Source organism: Giraffa tippelskirchi, chromosome 9, assembly GCF_054371585.1.
Source record: "Giraffa tippelskirchi isolate mGirTip1 chromosome 9, T2T-mGirTip1v1.2.pri, whole genome shotgun sequence".
Classification (NCBI taxonomy): Eukaryota; Metazoa; Chordata; class Mammalia; order Artiodactyla; family Giraffidae; genus Giraffa; species Giraffa tippelskirchi.
In genome coordinates this window covers 52394220-52412336 of record NC_137283.1, presented here as the reverse complement: position 1 = coordinate 52412336, position 18117 = coordinate 52394220, and the positions used below count along the sequence as shown (strand labels likewise).

The 18117-nt window shown below is 50.0% G+C and overlaps 1 protein-coding gene and 1 long non-coding RNA gene across 3 annotated transcripts in view; one reads left to right on the top strand and one right to left on the bottom strand.

Moving 5' to 3' along the window:
* The window catches only part of SEC13 (SEC13 homolog, nuclear pore and COPII component), a 47334-nt gene extending 40763 nt beyond the window's left edge, over positions 1-6571 (top strand). For both annotated transcript variants that reach the window (XM_081526076.1, XM_081526077.1), the window contains exon 9: positions 6133-6571. In XM_081526076.1, the coding sequence (XP_081382202.1) occupies positions 6133-6246 (114 nt within the window). In that variant the 3' untranslated portion in view covers positions 6247-6571. The remainder of the gene's footprint in view (positions 1-6132) is intronic.
* Positions 6572-7496: 925 nt separating this feature from the next.
* Positions 7497-18036, bottom strand: LOC145520195 (uncharacterized). The gene is made up of 6 exons (XR_014064306.1): positions 15154-18036; positions 14937-15007; positions 12613-14158; positions 11849-11929; positions 10242-10358; positions 7497-7601 (listed from the first exon to the last, which is right to left on the bottom strand). It is a non-coding gene; the product is annotated as an uncharacterized LOC145520195 (long non-coding RNA).
* Between the last annotated feature and the right edge of the window lie 81 nt (positions 18037-18117).

Genomic DNA, 18117 nt, shown 5'->3' with positions numbered 1-18117 from the left:
TTCCTGGGTTGTCAGGAGACTGAAGGGTTCCTGTCTCCTTCCTTCCTCCCCCTTACCCTTCACTCCAAGAGGTGCCGACCCCGGGAAACTGTGGTGCACTGGTGCTGCCTGACGTATGTGGGGTTGAGTCCCTGGACAGAGGCTAGAGAAAGGGAGCCCTCCACGGAAGCCGTCTGTGGAGGCTCGGGTTCTTTTCATACCTGTCCGGCCCAGAGGACTCACCTCTTGGGTGAACTGGGTGTGCTTTAGCCTCTGCATGACCCACCCGTGTCTGATGATTGTGGTGCCTTCCAGAGGGAACAGGCACTCCAGGTCCAAGAGTGGATCATTGCTGGTCCCTCCCTCCCAGCTCCTTCAGCCCCTAGACACTCCAGCCTTGTATTCCAGCCAGCTCGGGCTTTAGGAATGGACATTAGCCCCTGTTTCAGAGGCCTCACAACGCACTAGATAATACTCTCTTAGGTTTTCCTTTTTTCCTCTTTATCTGGAAGTTCTCTTGGTGTACAGTGTGGTGTCAGTGTCAGCGTATTGGGTGCTGGTCACCTACACACACGCACAGCCTGTGGTTTCTCGGGGTCTCTAGCGGGATAGCTTAGGGGACAGTGTTCGCTGGCATTCTCTCACTGGCTGCGGTAGGTTCTTGTTGATTCTCTCTTTTATTAATAGTTTATGTATGTGAATGCCAACTTTGTCATTTACCCACCCACTATACTGCGCTACACTTCCTTTTGGTTTCTTTCTTCCTCACTGAGCCTGTTTCTCTTTAAAGTTCACATTTCACACTATTTAGATTACACATATTATGATCACACTATTTAGATTACACATATTGTGAAAATCATGAAATATTTGTCGGTCTGTATTAGATGGTTCGGGGGATCCTCTCTAGGTCCATCCACATAGCTGCATTTAACATTTTTCCTTTGTTTCCATGGATGAGGAAGTAATTTCATTATATGTGTACCACAATTTTTACCAGTTCATCTGTCTTTGGTATTTATCATTTTTCTGTTTAGAAATAATGATGCAGAGGAGTTGGAGGTACAGTTATGTTCTGAGTTCGGTTGTCTGCAGGTCCTGTGCTCAAAGGGCTCTTTCTCAGTTGACTATGCTACCTTACTTTCTCAATTTTTGACCAACCTCCACAATGTTCTGCGTAGTAGGTCTACCAAGTTACATTTCCACCAACAGACTAGGAGGGTTCCCTTCTTTCCAGGTTCCCGCTGGGACGGATTCTTTCACATTGTGTAAGGATGGCCCTTCTGTTTGGTGTCAGTTGGAGTTTCCTGTTGATTCTTTCTACTAATTGGGGATTTAGAGTATGTGTTTGGCTACTAAGGTTGAAAGCCGTGTGGGGAAAATGTTATCTCTGCAGCTTGCTTCGGGAAAGTGGCCTCTGTTTTGGATTATTATCCATGAGCTACAAGGGCATATTTCTTAGAGGCAGTGCCTTTTACAGCCCAGCAGGCCTGGTGAGTGTGAGTGCCCTGAGCGGCGGGTTTAGTATCGTTTGGGGCAACGGCCACCAGGCGGACTGTATTTTATTAACAGGAGTTTATGTAACTGAATCCAAACCTTCTCTTTCATCTGCCCCCTAACGCTGCACTTTTTCTTCTTCTTCACTGAGCCTCCTTTTTCTTTTAAGCTAAGTTCACATCTAACAGTGTTTAGATTCCACATATTATTGAAATCATGAAATATTTGTCGGTCTGCATCTGTATTAGTTGGTTCATGGGCTCATCATCTCTGGATCCATTCACATAGCTGCTGCTGGCATTTTTCTTTGGCTTTCATTGCTGAGGAGTTAATTCCACTATATCTGTACCACGATTTTTAGCAGTTCATCTGTCATCAGTATTTATCATTTTTCTCATTTAGCAGTTCATCTGTCATCAGTATTTATCATTTTTCTCATTGAACATAGTAGTGCAGTGGATGTTGGGGTGCCAGGTATCTTTTGAAGTTCAGGCGTCTGCAGCCGTGTGCCCGCTGGGCTCTTTCTCAGTCACCTCTGATAGCTCCCTTTCTGAATTTTTGACCAACCTCCTTAGTGTTCTGCCTAGTAGCGCTCAGTATACATCTACCCCAACAGTGTAGGAGGGTTCTCTGCTTTCACACTGTGTAAGGGTGGCCCTTGTGTTCAGTGTCAGGGGATTCCCTGTTGATCCTCTCTACTAATTGGGCAGGAAGACCATGTCTTTCTGTGCTAAGGTTGAGAGCAGTGTGTGGAGAATGTATCTCTGCAGCCCACTCTAGGAAAGTGGTTTCTGTTTTGAATTCTTAAGAGTCCATGAGACGCTGGGCCCTGTTTCTTGAAAGGACGTGCCTTCACAGCCCCACAGTTCTGGTGAGTTTGAAGTCGCCGGGGTTTTAATGTTGTTGTGTGCAGTGGCCACAGGCGGCAGCATTTGTTGCTGTCCTCCTGTGGTTCATGGAGCCTCCCGAACTGTTGGGAACGATGTGTTTCTGGGTTGTCAGTGAGACTGAAGAGTACAGCACAGAACACCTCAGGGTTCCTGTCTCCTTCCTTCCTCCCCTCTACCCTTCACCTCGAGGTGTGAACCCCAGAAACAAGCAGTGAGCAGGTGCTTCCTCGTGTACGTGGAGTTGCTCTGGAGAAAGGCTAGAGATGGGAAGCCCTCTTTTCAGAGCTGTCTGCACAGAGCACTAAACTCTTTTGGGAGCACTGGGTGTGCCTCTGCATTACCCACCCATGTTTGATGATTATGGTCCCTCCCTGCCAGCTACCTCAGCCCCTAGACTCTCCAGCCTTTTTTCTAAGCCACCTCCAGGCTCCAGGGATGTGACATTCTCACAGGTTTCACAGGCCTCATCGCAGCATAGTAGACAATAGTCTCTTAGGTTTTTCTTTTCTCCTCTTTATCTGGGAGTGTTCTTGGTTTACAGTGCTGTAGCAGTTTCAGAACACTGTGTGTTGACCACCCATACATATACACATCGCTGTTGTTGCTCAGACTCTTTACCTCGATAGCTTAGGACACAGTGTTCTCTGGAGTTCTCTGCGGTGTGGTAGGTTCTTGTTAGATTATCTGTCTTATTATCAGGAGTTTGTATATGTTAATCCTAACCTTCTCATTTATCTGCCCACTATACCCTGCACTAACACTTCCTTTTGTTTTTTTTCTTCTACTCAGACTCTTGAAGTTCACATCTAACACAGTTTAGGTTCCACCTATTACTTAAATCACGAAATATTTGCCTTCTGAATCTGTATTAGTTGGTTCATGGGGTCATCTCTGCGTCCACCCATGGAGCTGCACTGGCATTTTTCCTTTGTTTCCATGGCTTTTGTTTCCATGGCTGAAGAATTAACTTCATGATATCGTACCACAGTTTTTTCCAGTTCATCTGTTGTTGGTATTTATCATTTTTCTCATTGTTAATAATGTTCCAGTGGATGCTGGGGCGCAGGTATCTTTTGAAATTCAGGCGTCTGCAGACCCTGTGCCGGCAGGACTCCTCCTGACTGAACTGTGATACCTCCCTTTCTGAATTTTCCACCAGCCTCTGTGGTGTTCTGTCTAGTAGGTCTACCAATTTACATCTCCCTCAACAGTGTAGGCGTTTTCCCTTCTTTCCAGGTTCTGCCCTGGATTGCTTCTTTCACACTGTGTAAGGGTGGCCCTTGTGTTCGGTGTCGGGATTTCTAGTGGTGGTTCCTGTTGATCTACTAATTGGGCAGGAAAACCATGTCTTTCTGTTCTAAGGTTGAGAGCAGTGCGTGGAAAAAGCACCCTGCAACCTGCTATTGGAAAGTGGCTTCTGTTTTGAATTCTCATCCATGAGATACTGGGGCCCTATTTCTTGAAAACAGGTGCCTTTTACAGCCCCACAGGCCTGGTAAGCTTGAAGTGTCCCGAAACCATGGTTTTAATATTGTTGATTTGGGAAATGGCCACAAGGCGTCAGCATTTCTTTCTGCCCGTGGTGGTTGGTGCAGCCTGCAAAACCGTTGGGAACCATGTGTTCCTGGGTTGTCCTGAGACTGATGGGTACAGCACAGACATCCCAGAGTTTCTACCTCCTTTCTTCCTCAACCATCAACCCACTACATTCCAAACCCGGGTAACCGTGGTGCACAGCTGCTGACCGATGTGGGTGGGGTTGAGCCCCTGGACAGAGGCTGGAGAAAGGGGGCCCTCCGTGGAAGTCGGCCATGGAGACTCAGGTCTTTCCAGATCTCCCGCCCGGAGGACTCACCTCTTGGGTGTGCTGGGTGTGCTTTATCCTCTGCGTGGCCCAGGCGTGTCTGCTGATTGTGGGGCCTTCCAGAGGCAACAGGCAGTCCAGGTCCAAGAGTGCATCACTGCTGGCCCCTCCCTGCCACCTCCCTACAGCCCTCGCCTCTCCAGCCTTGTTTCCCAGGTAGCTCAGGCTCCAGGGATGAACGTCAGCCCTGGTTTCAGAGCCCTCATCGCAATGCAGTAGACAAGTCTCTTAGGTTTTACTTTTTTGCTCTTTATTTTACCTGGTAATATTGCAGGTTTACAGTGTTGTGTCAGTTTCAGAATACTGTGTGCTGGTCACCTAGCCATGTACACTCACCTGTTCTTTCTTGGATTCTTTACCTGGTTAGCTCAGGGGACTGTATTCAGTCGAGTTCTGCTGAGCTACAGTAGAGTCTTTTTGATGATCTGTTTTATTAATAGACATTTGTCTACGTGAATCCCAACCTCCTGATTTATTCTCCCAGGATACTTTTGAGATTGTTTTTTCACATTGTGTTACAATTGCCCTTTTTATTAATGTCAAGGGATTCTCCCTGAATTTCCTGTTTCTTTTCCCCTTTAATTTGGATTAGACCATGTATTTCTGTGCTATATCTGATAACATCTGGATTCAGTTCTAGCATTCATTGCTTCAGGTCCTGTACCTGGGAGACTCTCAACATAGTGGTGTTCATGGATAGTACCTTCTATTTAAATCTTTTTTCTGTTGAAGCAGTTCCTTGTGGCACAGTTTTAGAGCATCTGGATAGCACTGCCCATCTGGTCCTTCCCCCAGCTCACCCTGAAACGTGTCACCGTCCCTGTCCTGGCAGTACAGCAGGCTAGGGTCCAAAGGATGCTTGGCTCTCGCTTTGGTGAGCTTCTGAGCAAGAGTATGCACTGAATTCTTGGTAAGTGAGGCTACTCAATTTTTTTCTACAGAACGCTAGTGTAGTTTGTTTGGGTGGTCGGAAGTGGTTTCCTGGCCTGGGAAGCAGCTCCAAGGTTTCTTACTAAGTCATGTCCAACCAGCCAACTCTTTGCGAACCCTTTGCGAACCCACGGACTATATGTAGCCTGCCACACTTCTGTGATCGTGGGATTTTCCTCACCCAGGGATCAAAGTTGCATCTCCTGCATTGCAGGCAGGTTCTTTACCAACTGAGCCATCAGGCAAGTCAGGCTGTAAGGTTACTAATGATACTGATGACTTGTTTGTGATCTTATCTCTAGCCTTGAGTGTCCCCACATTCCTTGTCGGAACAGACTCCTGCCTGGGCTCTGCAAGTGCTAACTCATGCCCCAAGATCCGGGCACTGGCTGTGGGCAGTCCTTACCCTGCACAGCTAGTGTCTCAGCAGCAGAGCCTCAGATTCACCTGCGATCTCTGTGGAGCCAGTCTGCAAAGTGATAACTTGTTTGCAAGCAGAGTGCTCTCTTCTCACTCCAGTGCCAGAGCCTCAGGAGAAGCCTCTCTTTGTGGTGCTCCGCCAGCCCTGGAAAGAGGCCCTGGGCTAAACACTGGCCACACCTCTTACCTTCTCATGGAGTCAGTCTCAGTCTTTGCTGTAGGGGCACTTCAGCCTCAGTGCTGTGCTGTAGGATTTGTTCGGCCATGTCATGTCCATGAAAAGTTCTCAGTTCTTCATCTGAGGGACATGAAGCCAGCAGCTGGAGTCACCCTCTTCTTGACATCACTCTCCCCACCCCTTCCTCTGTGTGGGTTTTTATTCCTTTACTTACCTTGGTTCCTCCACTGAAACCTCCAAAATGTAAGTGCTCGATTTGCCCCTTGACGGTGAGCTGTGGTCTCTGATGGAGGTGGAGTGTGCGCCCCTCCCGAGGACGCAGGGAGAGGAGGGCAGGGTGCCGCCTCCAGTGGCTGCTTGTGTTCTGTTTGCAGGTGACCCTGTGGAAGGAGTCGGTCGACGGGCAGTGGGTGTGCATCAGTGACGTCAACAAGGGCCAGGGATCCGTGTCCACGTCTGTCACAGAGGGACAGCAGAACGAGCAGTGAGCACGCAGGGCGCTGGTTCTCCACCGGCTGCAGCTCCTGGGCCACAGCCCAGACGGCAGAGAGGAAGAGCGCCCAGCTCCCGCGCCACCCCCTTTGGGAGAGTCACACAGACACAACAGGATTGTCATCTGCCTTAACACGATCTGATGTGGTTTGTAACTTACTGTCCAGCTGAACACACACTTGTTCTGAGGGAAAAAACTATGAAAAGATCTGAAGGTCGTTATTTTAAGATATTTTGGTCATTTTTACGTACCTTTTACGTTCAGGCGTCATTTGTGGGGTTTGTTTCCAGAGTAATTAAATAAAGACGTATTGCTTATAATTCTTCCTGCATTTTCCTCACCCACTACAAACAGAGCTCATTTTCACTGTAGTTGTCCTAGAAGAGCACAGATGCAAACCAGGTCCTGTGGGCCTGGCTGAGCCTCACATACACACCTGTCAGGCACTGTCCCTTCGGGGCTGCAGCTCTCTCCCCTGCACTGGACTTCCTTACCCTGAGTATACACCGTGTTACAGGCGGGCTGATCAAGCCTGCCCTGCCCCCTTATGCCTGTTTGCAGGCAGAGGGCCTTACTCACCCTAACAGAGGAGCACTTTAAAGCACCTGTGACCATAGCTGGACTGAGCGTTCACACCACTCACTGCGATGACTGAGATCTCTGCAGATGCCGAGCCTCTGGAGGCAGAAAATCCAGAATTACCATGGAGGGAATTAGCAGGAAGGTGAGAAACTGCCCTGTGCTATGTACAACCTGTAACTACTAAAAATCCAAGGGAAGAAAAAATCCTGAGCATGAAGAGGGTCACTGTCCCCAAGGCCAGGCCCAGCTGACCCCAGGCTGCTGTAAGGTTTTGGCTTAAACCTTCCTCCCCTGGACGTCTAGTGCCTCCTCGCTTCCAGACTGGGCCTCACCTTAACCCAGGAGGCCTACCCTGAATACTAATCTCAGCCAGAAGGACCCAAGAGACACTGCATTAACGGGAGAAAAGCGCTGGAAACTTGCATACGGCCTCCACAGGCTCCCTGGAGGTGGGGTTCTATCCGCAGCCCCTTAGCTTCAAGCCCTCTAACTTCCCAAGGACAAGCCTGCAGCACAGCAGTTTGCAGGGCGTCTGAATATCTGCAGGTCAGCGGTGAAGCAGGAGGAATAGGACACAGCCCTTTGGGGTTTGTGCTTCCGTGTTCCACAGACAGTGACCACCCAAAGCCCCTATTTTCCAAAGGCTCTGGTCTCCCTACTGACCTGGGTTGGGCATGGAAGTGTGGTGCCACCTTGTGGCCATCTCCTCCTCTTAACAGTGTACAAACTGGTGCTTCAAGGCACTGCATGATCAAAGGGCTGCGGGGCCTTAAATAAGGAACACATGATGAAATCAGTCCTGAATATTCATTGGAAGGACTGAGCTGAAGCTGAAACTCCACTTTGGCCACCTGATGCGAAGAACCGACTCATTAGAAAAAGACCCCAGTGCTGGGAAAGATTGAAGGCAGGAGGAGAAGGCGTCGACAGAGGATGAGATCGTTAGATGGCATCACCAACTCGATGGACATGAATTTGAGTAAGCTCCGGGAGTTGGTGAAGAACAGAAGCCTGGCGTGCTGCAGTCCACGGGGTCACAAAGAGTCAGACTGGACTGAGCAACTCAACTGACTGACCGTAGAAACACCCTGGCACAGGGCAGCGAGTAAACCCATAAACAGGAGGACTTCCAACAAGCCCTATTCGAAAGGAAATTTTCCTGAAAGCATTTACAAGAAACAAACAAGGCACATTAAATACTGCACCAGATCCCTCAAACTCAGACAGGACCATCAAAACTACATCCTGCACCATCTGCTGTGAGTCAGAATGTCCAGCACAAGTGTCTATAAACGGTAAATGCTACAGACTGAGGACAGAGGGAACCCTCCAGTGCTGATGCTGGCACTGCAAACAGGCACGGGCCACCCTGGAAAATACTCGGGCTTCTGAAAGGGAAATCACAGCTCCACGTGAGTACAGTACATGCTCCCAGACACAAAATATAAAGCAACTGGAAACTGAAATGGCCCAGGCATCAAAATGCTTGCTGCAGGAATATGAACAACCTCAAGATTGGGAATCAAACCAAATGACCAGGACCACTGGCATGCCAAAGAAAATCCACCTGGGACATGCATGCACTAGACTACTGAAATAGCCATGAAATAAGAAAACAATACCTTTGAAACGCAACGAGGATGGACCTAGAGCTCTCTGGACTCAGGACTAAGGTAGACAGCAGCCATAGCATTTGGTGTCGTGATGTCATCTCAACCTGAATAGAAATGAACCCTCTGAGAAAACAGAAACAAACCTAGAGTCCTGGGAGCAAAATGTGTGTGTAGCAGGGGCAGAAGCTGGGGGAAAGGCTATAAAGGAACACTGGGGAACAAGCAGTTGACACTACACATAAAACATCGACCCTCCATCACTAGACAGCACATGCAGTCTACCCAGCACCGTGTAAGAGTCTCCAAGAGAAGAGAGTCCACAAACAGCTGTGCAGATGTGTACAACTGAACAATGGTGCTGCCCATCTACATCATGCACGTGGAGGAAATCAGGCCCTTATACACTCAAACACTTGAAGTATGTTTCAGACTATTATACTCCCCACAGCCCGGGTCCCCTGGCAGGTGTGCCAGCCTTAAGCAAGCTTGGTTCCCAAGGCCAGACCCACCTGAGCTCAGGCTGCTCTAGAGATTTTGGCATAAATGTTCCTCCCTTGGAGTCCTAGTGCCTCCTCATTTCCCGACTAGGCCTCAATCTGAGACCCAGGTGGCCTACCCTGAATGCTAACCTCAGTCCAGAGGACCCAAGCCGCACTCCACTATTGGGGAGAAAAGCACTACAAGCTTTTCATACGGCCTGCACAGGCTCTGGTGGTGGGGTCTCACCTGCAGTCCCTTACCTTCAAGCCCCCTAACTTCCAAACGACGAAATTTCAGCGTAGCAGTTTGGGGTCTGAATATCTACAGGTCAAGGGTGAAGTAGGAGGAGGAATAGAATGCGAGCCTTTGTGGTTTGTGCTGGCATGTTCCACAGACGTTGGCCACCCAAAGCCCACACTTTCCTAAGGCACTGGTCTCCCCACTGACCTGGGTTGGGCATGGAAATGGAATGCCGCCTTGTGGCCATTTCCTGTTACTACAACGTACAAACTGGTGCTTCAAGACACTGCATAATCAAAGGGCTGCGGGGCCTTAAATAAGGAACACTTACCCTAGAAATGGGCTTCCCTTGCGGCTCAACTGGTAAAGAATCCGCCTGCGACGTGGGAGACTTGGGTTCAATCCCTGGGTTGGGAAGATCCCTTGGAAAAGGGAAAGGCTACTCACTACAGTATCCTGCCTGAAGAATGCCATGGACGTTGCACAGAGTCGGACATGACGGAGTGATTTTCACTTTCACTGCCCTAGAAATACCCTGGCACAGGTCAGTGAGTAAAACTTCAAACCCCATAAAGAAGATGACTTTCAAAAAGCCCTATTCAAAATGAAATCTTCCTCAAAGTATTTACAAAAAACAAACAAGGCACATTAAATGCTACACCAGATCCCTCACACTCGAGTGGACCAGCCATCAACACTACACCCTGCACTGCCTGCCATGAGTCAGAATGTCCAGCATCAAATTTCTAAAACTGTACATATGCAGATCCAAGAGAAAAGGGAAACCTCCATGCCGATGCTGGCAATGCAAACAGGCACGGGCCACTCTGGAAAACAATCCTCAGGCTTCTGAAAGGGAAATCACAGCTCCATGTGAGCCGAGTACACACTCCCAGACACAAAAAGAAACAGAAATTGAAACGCCATGGGCATCACAATGCATGCTGCAGCAATATGGACAGTAGTCAAGACGGAATCAAACCAAGTGATGGGACACTTGCATGCCGAGAAAAATCCAGCTGGGACATGCATGTGCTAGACTACTGAAATAACCATGAAAAGAAGAAAACAATACCTGTCTCCGCAAGAAGGACGGACTTAGAGATCTCTGGACTCAGGGAACTTAGGTAAAGGCAGCAGACGTAGGATTTGCTGTACTGGTGTAATCTCAAACTGGATAGAAATGAACCCTCTGAGAAAAAAGAAACAGACTTAGAGTCCTGGAAGCAAAATGTGTGTGCAGCAGGGGCAGAAGCTGGGGGAAAGGCTATAAAGGATGCTGGGGAAGGAGCAGTTCACACTGCTACATAAAAATCGACCCTCCATCACTGCACAGCCCATGCACTCCACCCAGCACCATGTGGAGCCTCCTTGGGAAGAGAGTCCACAAAAGGAGAGCTGTGCAGACGTGTATAACTGAACAATGGTGCTGCCCATCTACATCCTGCGTGACGAGGGAATCAGTCATGCCCGCATACACCTGAACACTTGAAGTATGTTTCAGACTATTATACTCCCCACAGCCCGGGTCCCCTGGCAGGTGTGCCAGGCTTAAGCAGGCTTGGTTCCCAGGGCCAGACCCACCTGAGCTTAGGCTGCTTTAGAGGTTTTGGCATAAATGTTCCTCCCTTGGAGTCCTAGTGCCTCCTCATTTCCCGACTGGGCCTCAATCTGAGACCCAGGTGATGTACCCTGAATGCTAATCTCAGCCAAAAGGACCCGAGACACTGCACTATCAGGGAGAAAAGCACTTCAAACTTTCATACAGCCTGCACAGGCTCTGGTGGTGGGGTCTCACCTGCAGCCCCTTAGCTTCAAGCCCCCTAACTTCCAAAGGACAAGAATGCAGCATAGCAGTTTCCCAGAGCTTTCTGAATATCCGCGGGTCACGGGTGAAACAGGAGGAATGAATGACACAAGCCTTTGTGGTTTGTGCTGGCATGTTCCAAGGACATGGACCACCCAAAGCCCCCATTTTCCTAAGGCTCTGGCCTCCCCACTGACCTGAGTGTGGCCACCTTGTGGCCATCTCCTGTTATTACAATGTACAAACGGGTGCTTCAAGGTGCCGCATAGTCAAAGGGCTGCCAGGCCTTAAATAAGGAACACTTACCCTAGAAACACCCTGGCACAGGTCAGTGAGTAAAACTTCAAAACCCATAAACAGGCCTTTCAACAGCCCTATTCAAAAGGAAACTTTCCTCAAATATTTACAAGAAAAACAAGGCACATTAAATGCTGCACCAGATCCCTCAAATTCAGACAGGACCATCACAACTACACCCTGCACTGCCTGCCGTGAGTCAGAACGTCCAGCACAAATGTCTGCAAACAGTAAATGCTGCAGATCGAGGACAGAGGGAACGCTCCAGCTCCGATGCTGGCACTGCACATAGGTGCGGGCCACTGTGGGCAAGAACACTCAGGCTTCTGAAAGGGGACTCACAGCTCCATGTGAGCACAGAACACGCTCCCGGATAAAGTAATAAGAAACTAGGGATTGAAATGACATGGTTATCAACATGTGTGCTGCAGGAATATGTACAATACTCAAGAGAGGGAGTCGAAGCAAAGGACCAGGACCACCTGCTCACCGAGAAAATCTACCTGGACATGCATGTGGCAGTGACTGACTCGGCTGTGAAACAAGGACCTAGAGACCTCTGGACTCAGGGAACTTACGTAAAGGCTGCAGCCAAAGGGTTTGGTGTAGTGGTGTCATCTCAAACTGGCTAGCAGTGAACACTCTGAGAAAACAGAGTCCTGGAAACAAAATGTTGTGTGTAGCAGGGGCTAAAGCTGGGGGAAAGGATATAAAGGAACACTCGGGAACGAGCAGTTGACACTACACATAAAACTCGACCCTCCATCACTGTACAGCACATGCAGTCCACCCAGCACTGTAAGATCCTCCACGGGAAAAAATCCACAAAAGGAGAGCTGTGCAGACGTGTACAGCTGAATAATGGTGCTGCCCATCTAAATCATGCACATGGAGGAAATCAGTTATGTCTTTATACACCTGAAAAGTTAAGTATTTTTAAAAGTGTCTATTATATTCCCCACAGCCTGGGTCCCCTGGCTTGGTGTCCCAGGCCTAAGCAGGCTTAGTTCCCTAGCCTAGACTGTCCTGGATCCAAGCGTGCTCTAGAGGTTTTGGCAGAAATGATCCCTCCTTGCACCCTAGTGCCTCCCACTTCTGGTTCAGTCTTCTGTTTTAGACCCACATGCCCACTCTCTTAACTGTAATCCCAGCCTCAAGATAAGTGACCATCCACGAGAAATGGTTTCAAAGTGTAATGGCCTCAGCATTCTCTGGTGTTGGGCTTCCTACCTCCATTCTCTAAGCTCAGAGTCACCCTCTTTAGTAGTCTGTTTGGGTTCAGATACATCTGGATGTGTTTATGGTGAGGAGGAACTTCAAAATAAGCGAAACAAAAACTCACAGACGTGAAGAGAAGTCTTTTCCAATTCCAGCTGGCTATCTCAACACTCGTCCTTCAGCAGTAGAACACGTAGACCCCTGAAAAACAGTCAAGTGATGGAATACCCAGAGAAATCTATCAATTTGACCTAACTGGCATTCATAGAACATTCTTCCTAACAACACTTAAACATATTCAAGTGCATCTAGAACACTCATCAAAATGGACTAATTTCTGGACCCCAAAACAACTGTCTCGCTGTCTAGCTTTGTAAAAGCTTTCCTTCCCAGGAGCAAGCACTTTTCATTTCACAGCTGAAGTGGCATAAAATGGCACTTCACCATCAGAATTGATTTTTGGAGGCCAAGAAAATAAAATCTTTCACTGCTTCCACTTTTTCCCCTCTATTTGCCCTGAAACAAAATTGTTGAAGCTGAAGTCACAATTCTTTTGCCACCTCATGGAAAGAGCTGACTCACTGGAAAAGACCCTGATGCTGGTAGAGATCAAAGGCAAAAAGAGAAGGGGCGGCAGAGGATGAGATGGTTAGATAGCACCAGTGACTCAACGGACATGAATCTGAGCAAACTCCAGGAGATAGTGAAGGACAGGGAAGCCTGGACATGACTTAGCAGCTAAACAACAACGACAACAGAAGGGGGCTGTGGTGGACTGAGAGTGTGTTTCATCTGTGAAAGATACAAACTGAAGGGTTTAAGACTGAAATCACGTGATTGCTGAGATTTGCTCTTACAATATCCCCCTCAAATGAAAAACAGTATGAGGGATAAGTACACGAAAGAAGATGCTAATACAAGTTGAAACTGATGATGGGTGCTTGGAGACTCATGGAATTACTCTCTCTGCTTTCTTTGTAAGTTTGAAATTTTCTAGAAGTTCAAATATATCCGGAGAGAGAGTTTAGCTTACACAGGTTTCCATTGGAAACATTACTTTGTAATCGGAAAGGAAGTACCTGAGACCCTTGTGGAAATATGGATTCTCGGCCCCACGGCAGACTTACTGGATCAGAGTCGGAAGATGAAACATAAGGAAGTCGGCTTTCTTACGGCTTCCCCTGTGAATCCACTGCAGCGCAGCACAAGCAGTTTCGGTCAGGTGGCCCCATGGGCCTCACCCTGAGGTCCCACGGCTCTTAGTGACCCCGAGACTAAGCCTGCGCTACCTGCAGCTCCGAGAGCCGTTTCAGCACAGTGGTGGAGTGGGCGTCGAGCTAGACAGTTTGAAGGGGCCAGTATCCAGTGAGGAACGGGATACAGGGAAAGGAAATTCTGCCTGGACACAGCAGCACGAGGGCAAGGGGGCATCGACAGACCTTCCCAGGATGAGAGACCTGGGCGTGTCTGAAGGCTGAGGGCGGAAGCTGCTCGACAGGAAGACTGAAGATAGAAGACTGGTATCTGGGGCTCCAGCCCCACGATGGCAGGAGAACAGGGATGCCCCAGTGGGAAAGGAGGGGTGAGAGCACTTGGCTAAGGTGATGCCCGTGGTGCCTCCAGTTCTTAAATGACTACTAAGCTGTTCCTGTTAAGTGCCCATCTTGTTTCTAAAAAGGAAAAAAAAAAAGGTTTCATATGATTATCATGTTAGAAACGGTCATTTTATTGTTAAATAAAACTTCATTGTAGAAGATTAATCTTGAGTTCCTGGTGCCCACATATTTTTATCTAGCACCGTGTACCCCACTTTTTAAAAAAGTGTCCACTTATGTAAACATACCATTTTCTTAGGTGATTTTACTATTCATGAGGGAAGTTTTTGTTACGGATATATTTGAATATTGAATTTTTCCTATCATGTTGCATTCTGCTGCCCTTGGCAAAATGTACAGTCGATTTTCATGAAAAGTGAAAGCCACTCAGTCGTGTCCGACTCTTTGCAACCCCATGGGCTATACAGTCCATGGAATTGTCCAAGCCAGAATACTGGAGTGGGCTGCCTTTCCTTTCTCTAGGGGATCTTCCCAACCCAGGGATTGAACCCTGGTCTCCCGCATTGCAGGCGGATTCTTTACCAGCTGAGCCACAAGGGAAGCCCAAGAATACTGGAGTGGGTAGCCTGTCCCTTCTCCAGCGGATCTTCCTGACCCAGGAATCAAACCGGGGTCTCCTGCATCGCAGGCAGATTTTTTACCAACTGAGCTATTGGGGAATCCTGTAGATTTTCAATCATCGTCTATTTTTTGTCATCCAGATGTATCTTCTGTTTTTTTAAATGCATTTATTTTACAGCTGTGACTTTATTATGGACTTGAAATAAAGAAACAGAAATAAAAAATGAAGAAAAAAAAAAACCAGTGACACCCATGTTGATCTAGTACTCACCCTATGCAGTAGCTGGGAGCCATGGGTCCCTACTAAGCACTGGAAAGGCAGCAGGTCTGAACTGAAACATGCTGCAGAAATACAATACCCACCAGACTGTGAGGATTTAGTAAAAAGAAAACCAGTGCCAAACATGTAAATCATTTTTCATACTGATTGTGTGCCAAATTGATAGTGTTTTGGATACATTAAAGTGTATTATTAAAATTGATTTTACCTCTTTCTTTCTGCATTCTTTGATGTGACTTCTAAGGAATTTTTCATCACATGGCTGGCATGATACTTCTGTTTCGGAAGCCAGAAGGAGAGAAAGAAGCCGGACCAAAGAGCCCTGTCTCGCAAAATAAAACCTGTTTCTATAACCCCAAACTCTGCCTCGGTCATACCAAGGTTTTGGCTAAATTGATGAAAAAAGTGCCTAACAAGCCAACTAATCATTGGTACAAACAAAAGGGCAGTGGACCATGTACATAGTTTGTGTTCTCAGACACCATTTACACACGGCAGTGACGCTGCATCCCTGTCCGTTCCCGCGGCCGGGCCCTCGAGGCCGTGTGGCGGGACGGGAACCACCACCCAGCAGGCAAGGAACATCCCCAGGTGCAGGCTGGGCTCGCGCTATCCACACTCCGACGGAAATCAGGAGCTGGGGAAGGTCGGTCCTTCCCCGAAGACACAGTCCTCCTCCAGAGAACTCTGGGGTCAGGTCTGCGTGTGCCCCCCACAGTCCGCACCCGCTTCCACAGCCTCCCCGGCCCTCGCCGGCCCTGACGTCCCTCAGCCCACCCTTCCTTCCCCAGCTCGCCTGGGCTCTGCAGGATGTGCCCGGGTGGTTTCCCACCCGAAGGCCTCCTTGCTGCATTTTTCTGTTCCCAGGATCAGAGGGCGAGGGAACCAGGGAGCACGGGTGTTCTGTGTTTGCTCGTGGGGGCGGTTATCTAAGATCAACACCCGCAGCTCCCGTCTCCACGGTGGAGGGAGGCCTCGTGTCGCAGGAGGGGCCTGGTCACCATCGATGGTTTGGGTTTTCTTGGTTTTTTTGCTGGACTTGGCAAGGAGAGGCTCTCAAAAAGCTGCCGGCCATCTCGAACATCTCCCCACCCCACTCCACTTTCAGCCCTTCTGGGCTCCCAAGGCCAGAAGCCCTACGCTCAGGGGGTCCACAAGGGGAAGGACTCCAGGGGACATGCTTACCCTCTCCTGGGACTGATGGACCTCCTGGTGGAAAGAAGTTTTCCAGCAGAAGTTACTTAGTCCCTACACTGCACTGTGGGGCTCAGTCCAGCCCCTCCCAGGTCCCCCATCCCTAGACTCTCCACAAGGTCCATCTCCCTGAGGTCTGCCTACGTCAGGCCAGCATCTGACGCCCAGAGGTCTGCTGGCTGCCCCAGTCCCTTCCTGATCGGGAGCCCAACTGGCAGCCCACATGGCCACTGTGGGCGGCGTGGCTTTGGGGAAAGGGTGGCCTCTTTTTAAAGAGTCAGTTTTTCTCCCCGTGAAACAAGAGGTGCAGCCTCCCAAGTCTTCAGGGTCAGTCAATCATTCCACTGCTCACGAGACTTCAAAGTCTTCCCTCCTCCAGATCAAAGCCCAGATGCCTGGTGCCAGGAGCTTCCCAAGGGTGCTCATCCTCACCCTGCCCCTCCTGGGCTCCACGCAGTCTACACCTGCGCCTGCCACTCACCTCCGCTCCTGCCCTCTTCCTGCAGCAGAGCCTCCCTTCAAAGCCCGGCCCCACTGCTGCGCGGCCTTCCCATCCCTCCAGCCCGAGCATGGCCAGAAGCGAGTTCCTCCTCTGAGATGCTAGAACATCTATGCAGACAACTCACCAAGACCTCAGCAGTCACCGCCTGGGCATCTGGTGGGACGAAGGGCTCCAGGCAGGTTAGGAATCCCCTACGTGGTTGACCAGCTCTTCATCTGGGAACATGTGATGTGGCTGAGGCTGGCCAAGGTACGAAGAACAGCTACCATGTGACACTTGACGGCTTACAAAGGATGTCACAGCCATCACCTCGGTCCATCCTCAAAGCCGCTCTGAGAGGCAGCCGTGTGCAGGGGACACTCAGTGACTTCACTGAGGCCAGCATGCACATGGTCAGCCGTGGCAGCACCGGGTCCCGGCTCTCCCGCCCCCAGGGCCACTCTGCTGCCTCTCAGGGCCTGGCTGGGGAGGGGAGACAAGCCCATGTGTTAAGAAAGACCATGCAGAGCGGAGCCATTGCCCCCTTCCTCCCAGAGGCAAAGACAGGCCTTCAGCCCCTGCTGCAGACAGTCCCTGCCCTGCTCCTCCCGTTTCCTCATCTGAAAAACGGCTTCTCTCCAGGCAGCCTGGGAATGCCAGGAAGCGGGCTCTCACGTGCTCGAGGCCGTGGGAGCCAGAGCAGCGTCCCTCACGAGGCCCGAGGCAGCACAAGCCCCTGAGATTGAGCGATGAAGCCTGGTTTGTCACCGGTTCAGTGGACGTGAACTTGGACAAACTCTGGGAGAGGATGAGGGACAGGGACGCCTGGCCATCACAGTCCCTGGGGTCGCAAAGAATCGGACACAACTTGGCAACTGAACAACAGCAACCAACCTGGTTCTATCCCAGGAGGAGGAGTGGAGCAGCAACGCCAGGCTGGGCCCAGGGCACACTCTGCTCCCTCCCGCCTAAGCCGAGGCGGGCACGTCTGGGCACAGGAGGAGCAGGTGGCCCCACGGGGCCGCCCCAGGCCAACTCTCAGGGCATTTGATCTCTGCTATTGACGTCTCCCTGGTGGGTGATGCGAGCATTTTTAGTTCCCAAGGAATGGCACTCAGCCCCCGGATGCCAGGCTGCCCTGAGATACAGCTGCTGGTTTCAAACACAGGCTGCCCTATATAAGGACCAGACGGCCACCAGGCGCCACCTCCACCCAGAACCCCAGGTAGGCACTCTGGGGACGCTCGCGTGCAGGGGTCTGTTTACGGGTCTAACTCACGGCAATGGCCGCACACCCGCAGGCCCATCTGAAGACGAGGAGGTTGCAGGACCACGGGCCACCCGGCTGCTCCCAGCTGGACTTGGGAGCTGCCCCGGTGCCCCCTGGGACCTGGCCAGTTTGCCTTCCTCATCCCTCCTCCAGAAACTTGGCGCAAGGTTCTCAGGGCGGAGGACAAAGCATGTGGACAGTCCCACTGCCAAGCATCCGCCCCTGAG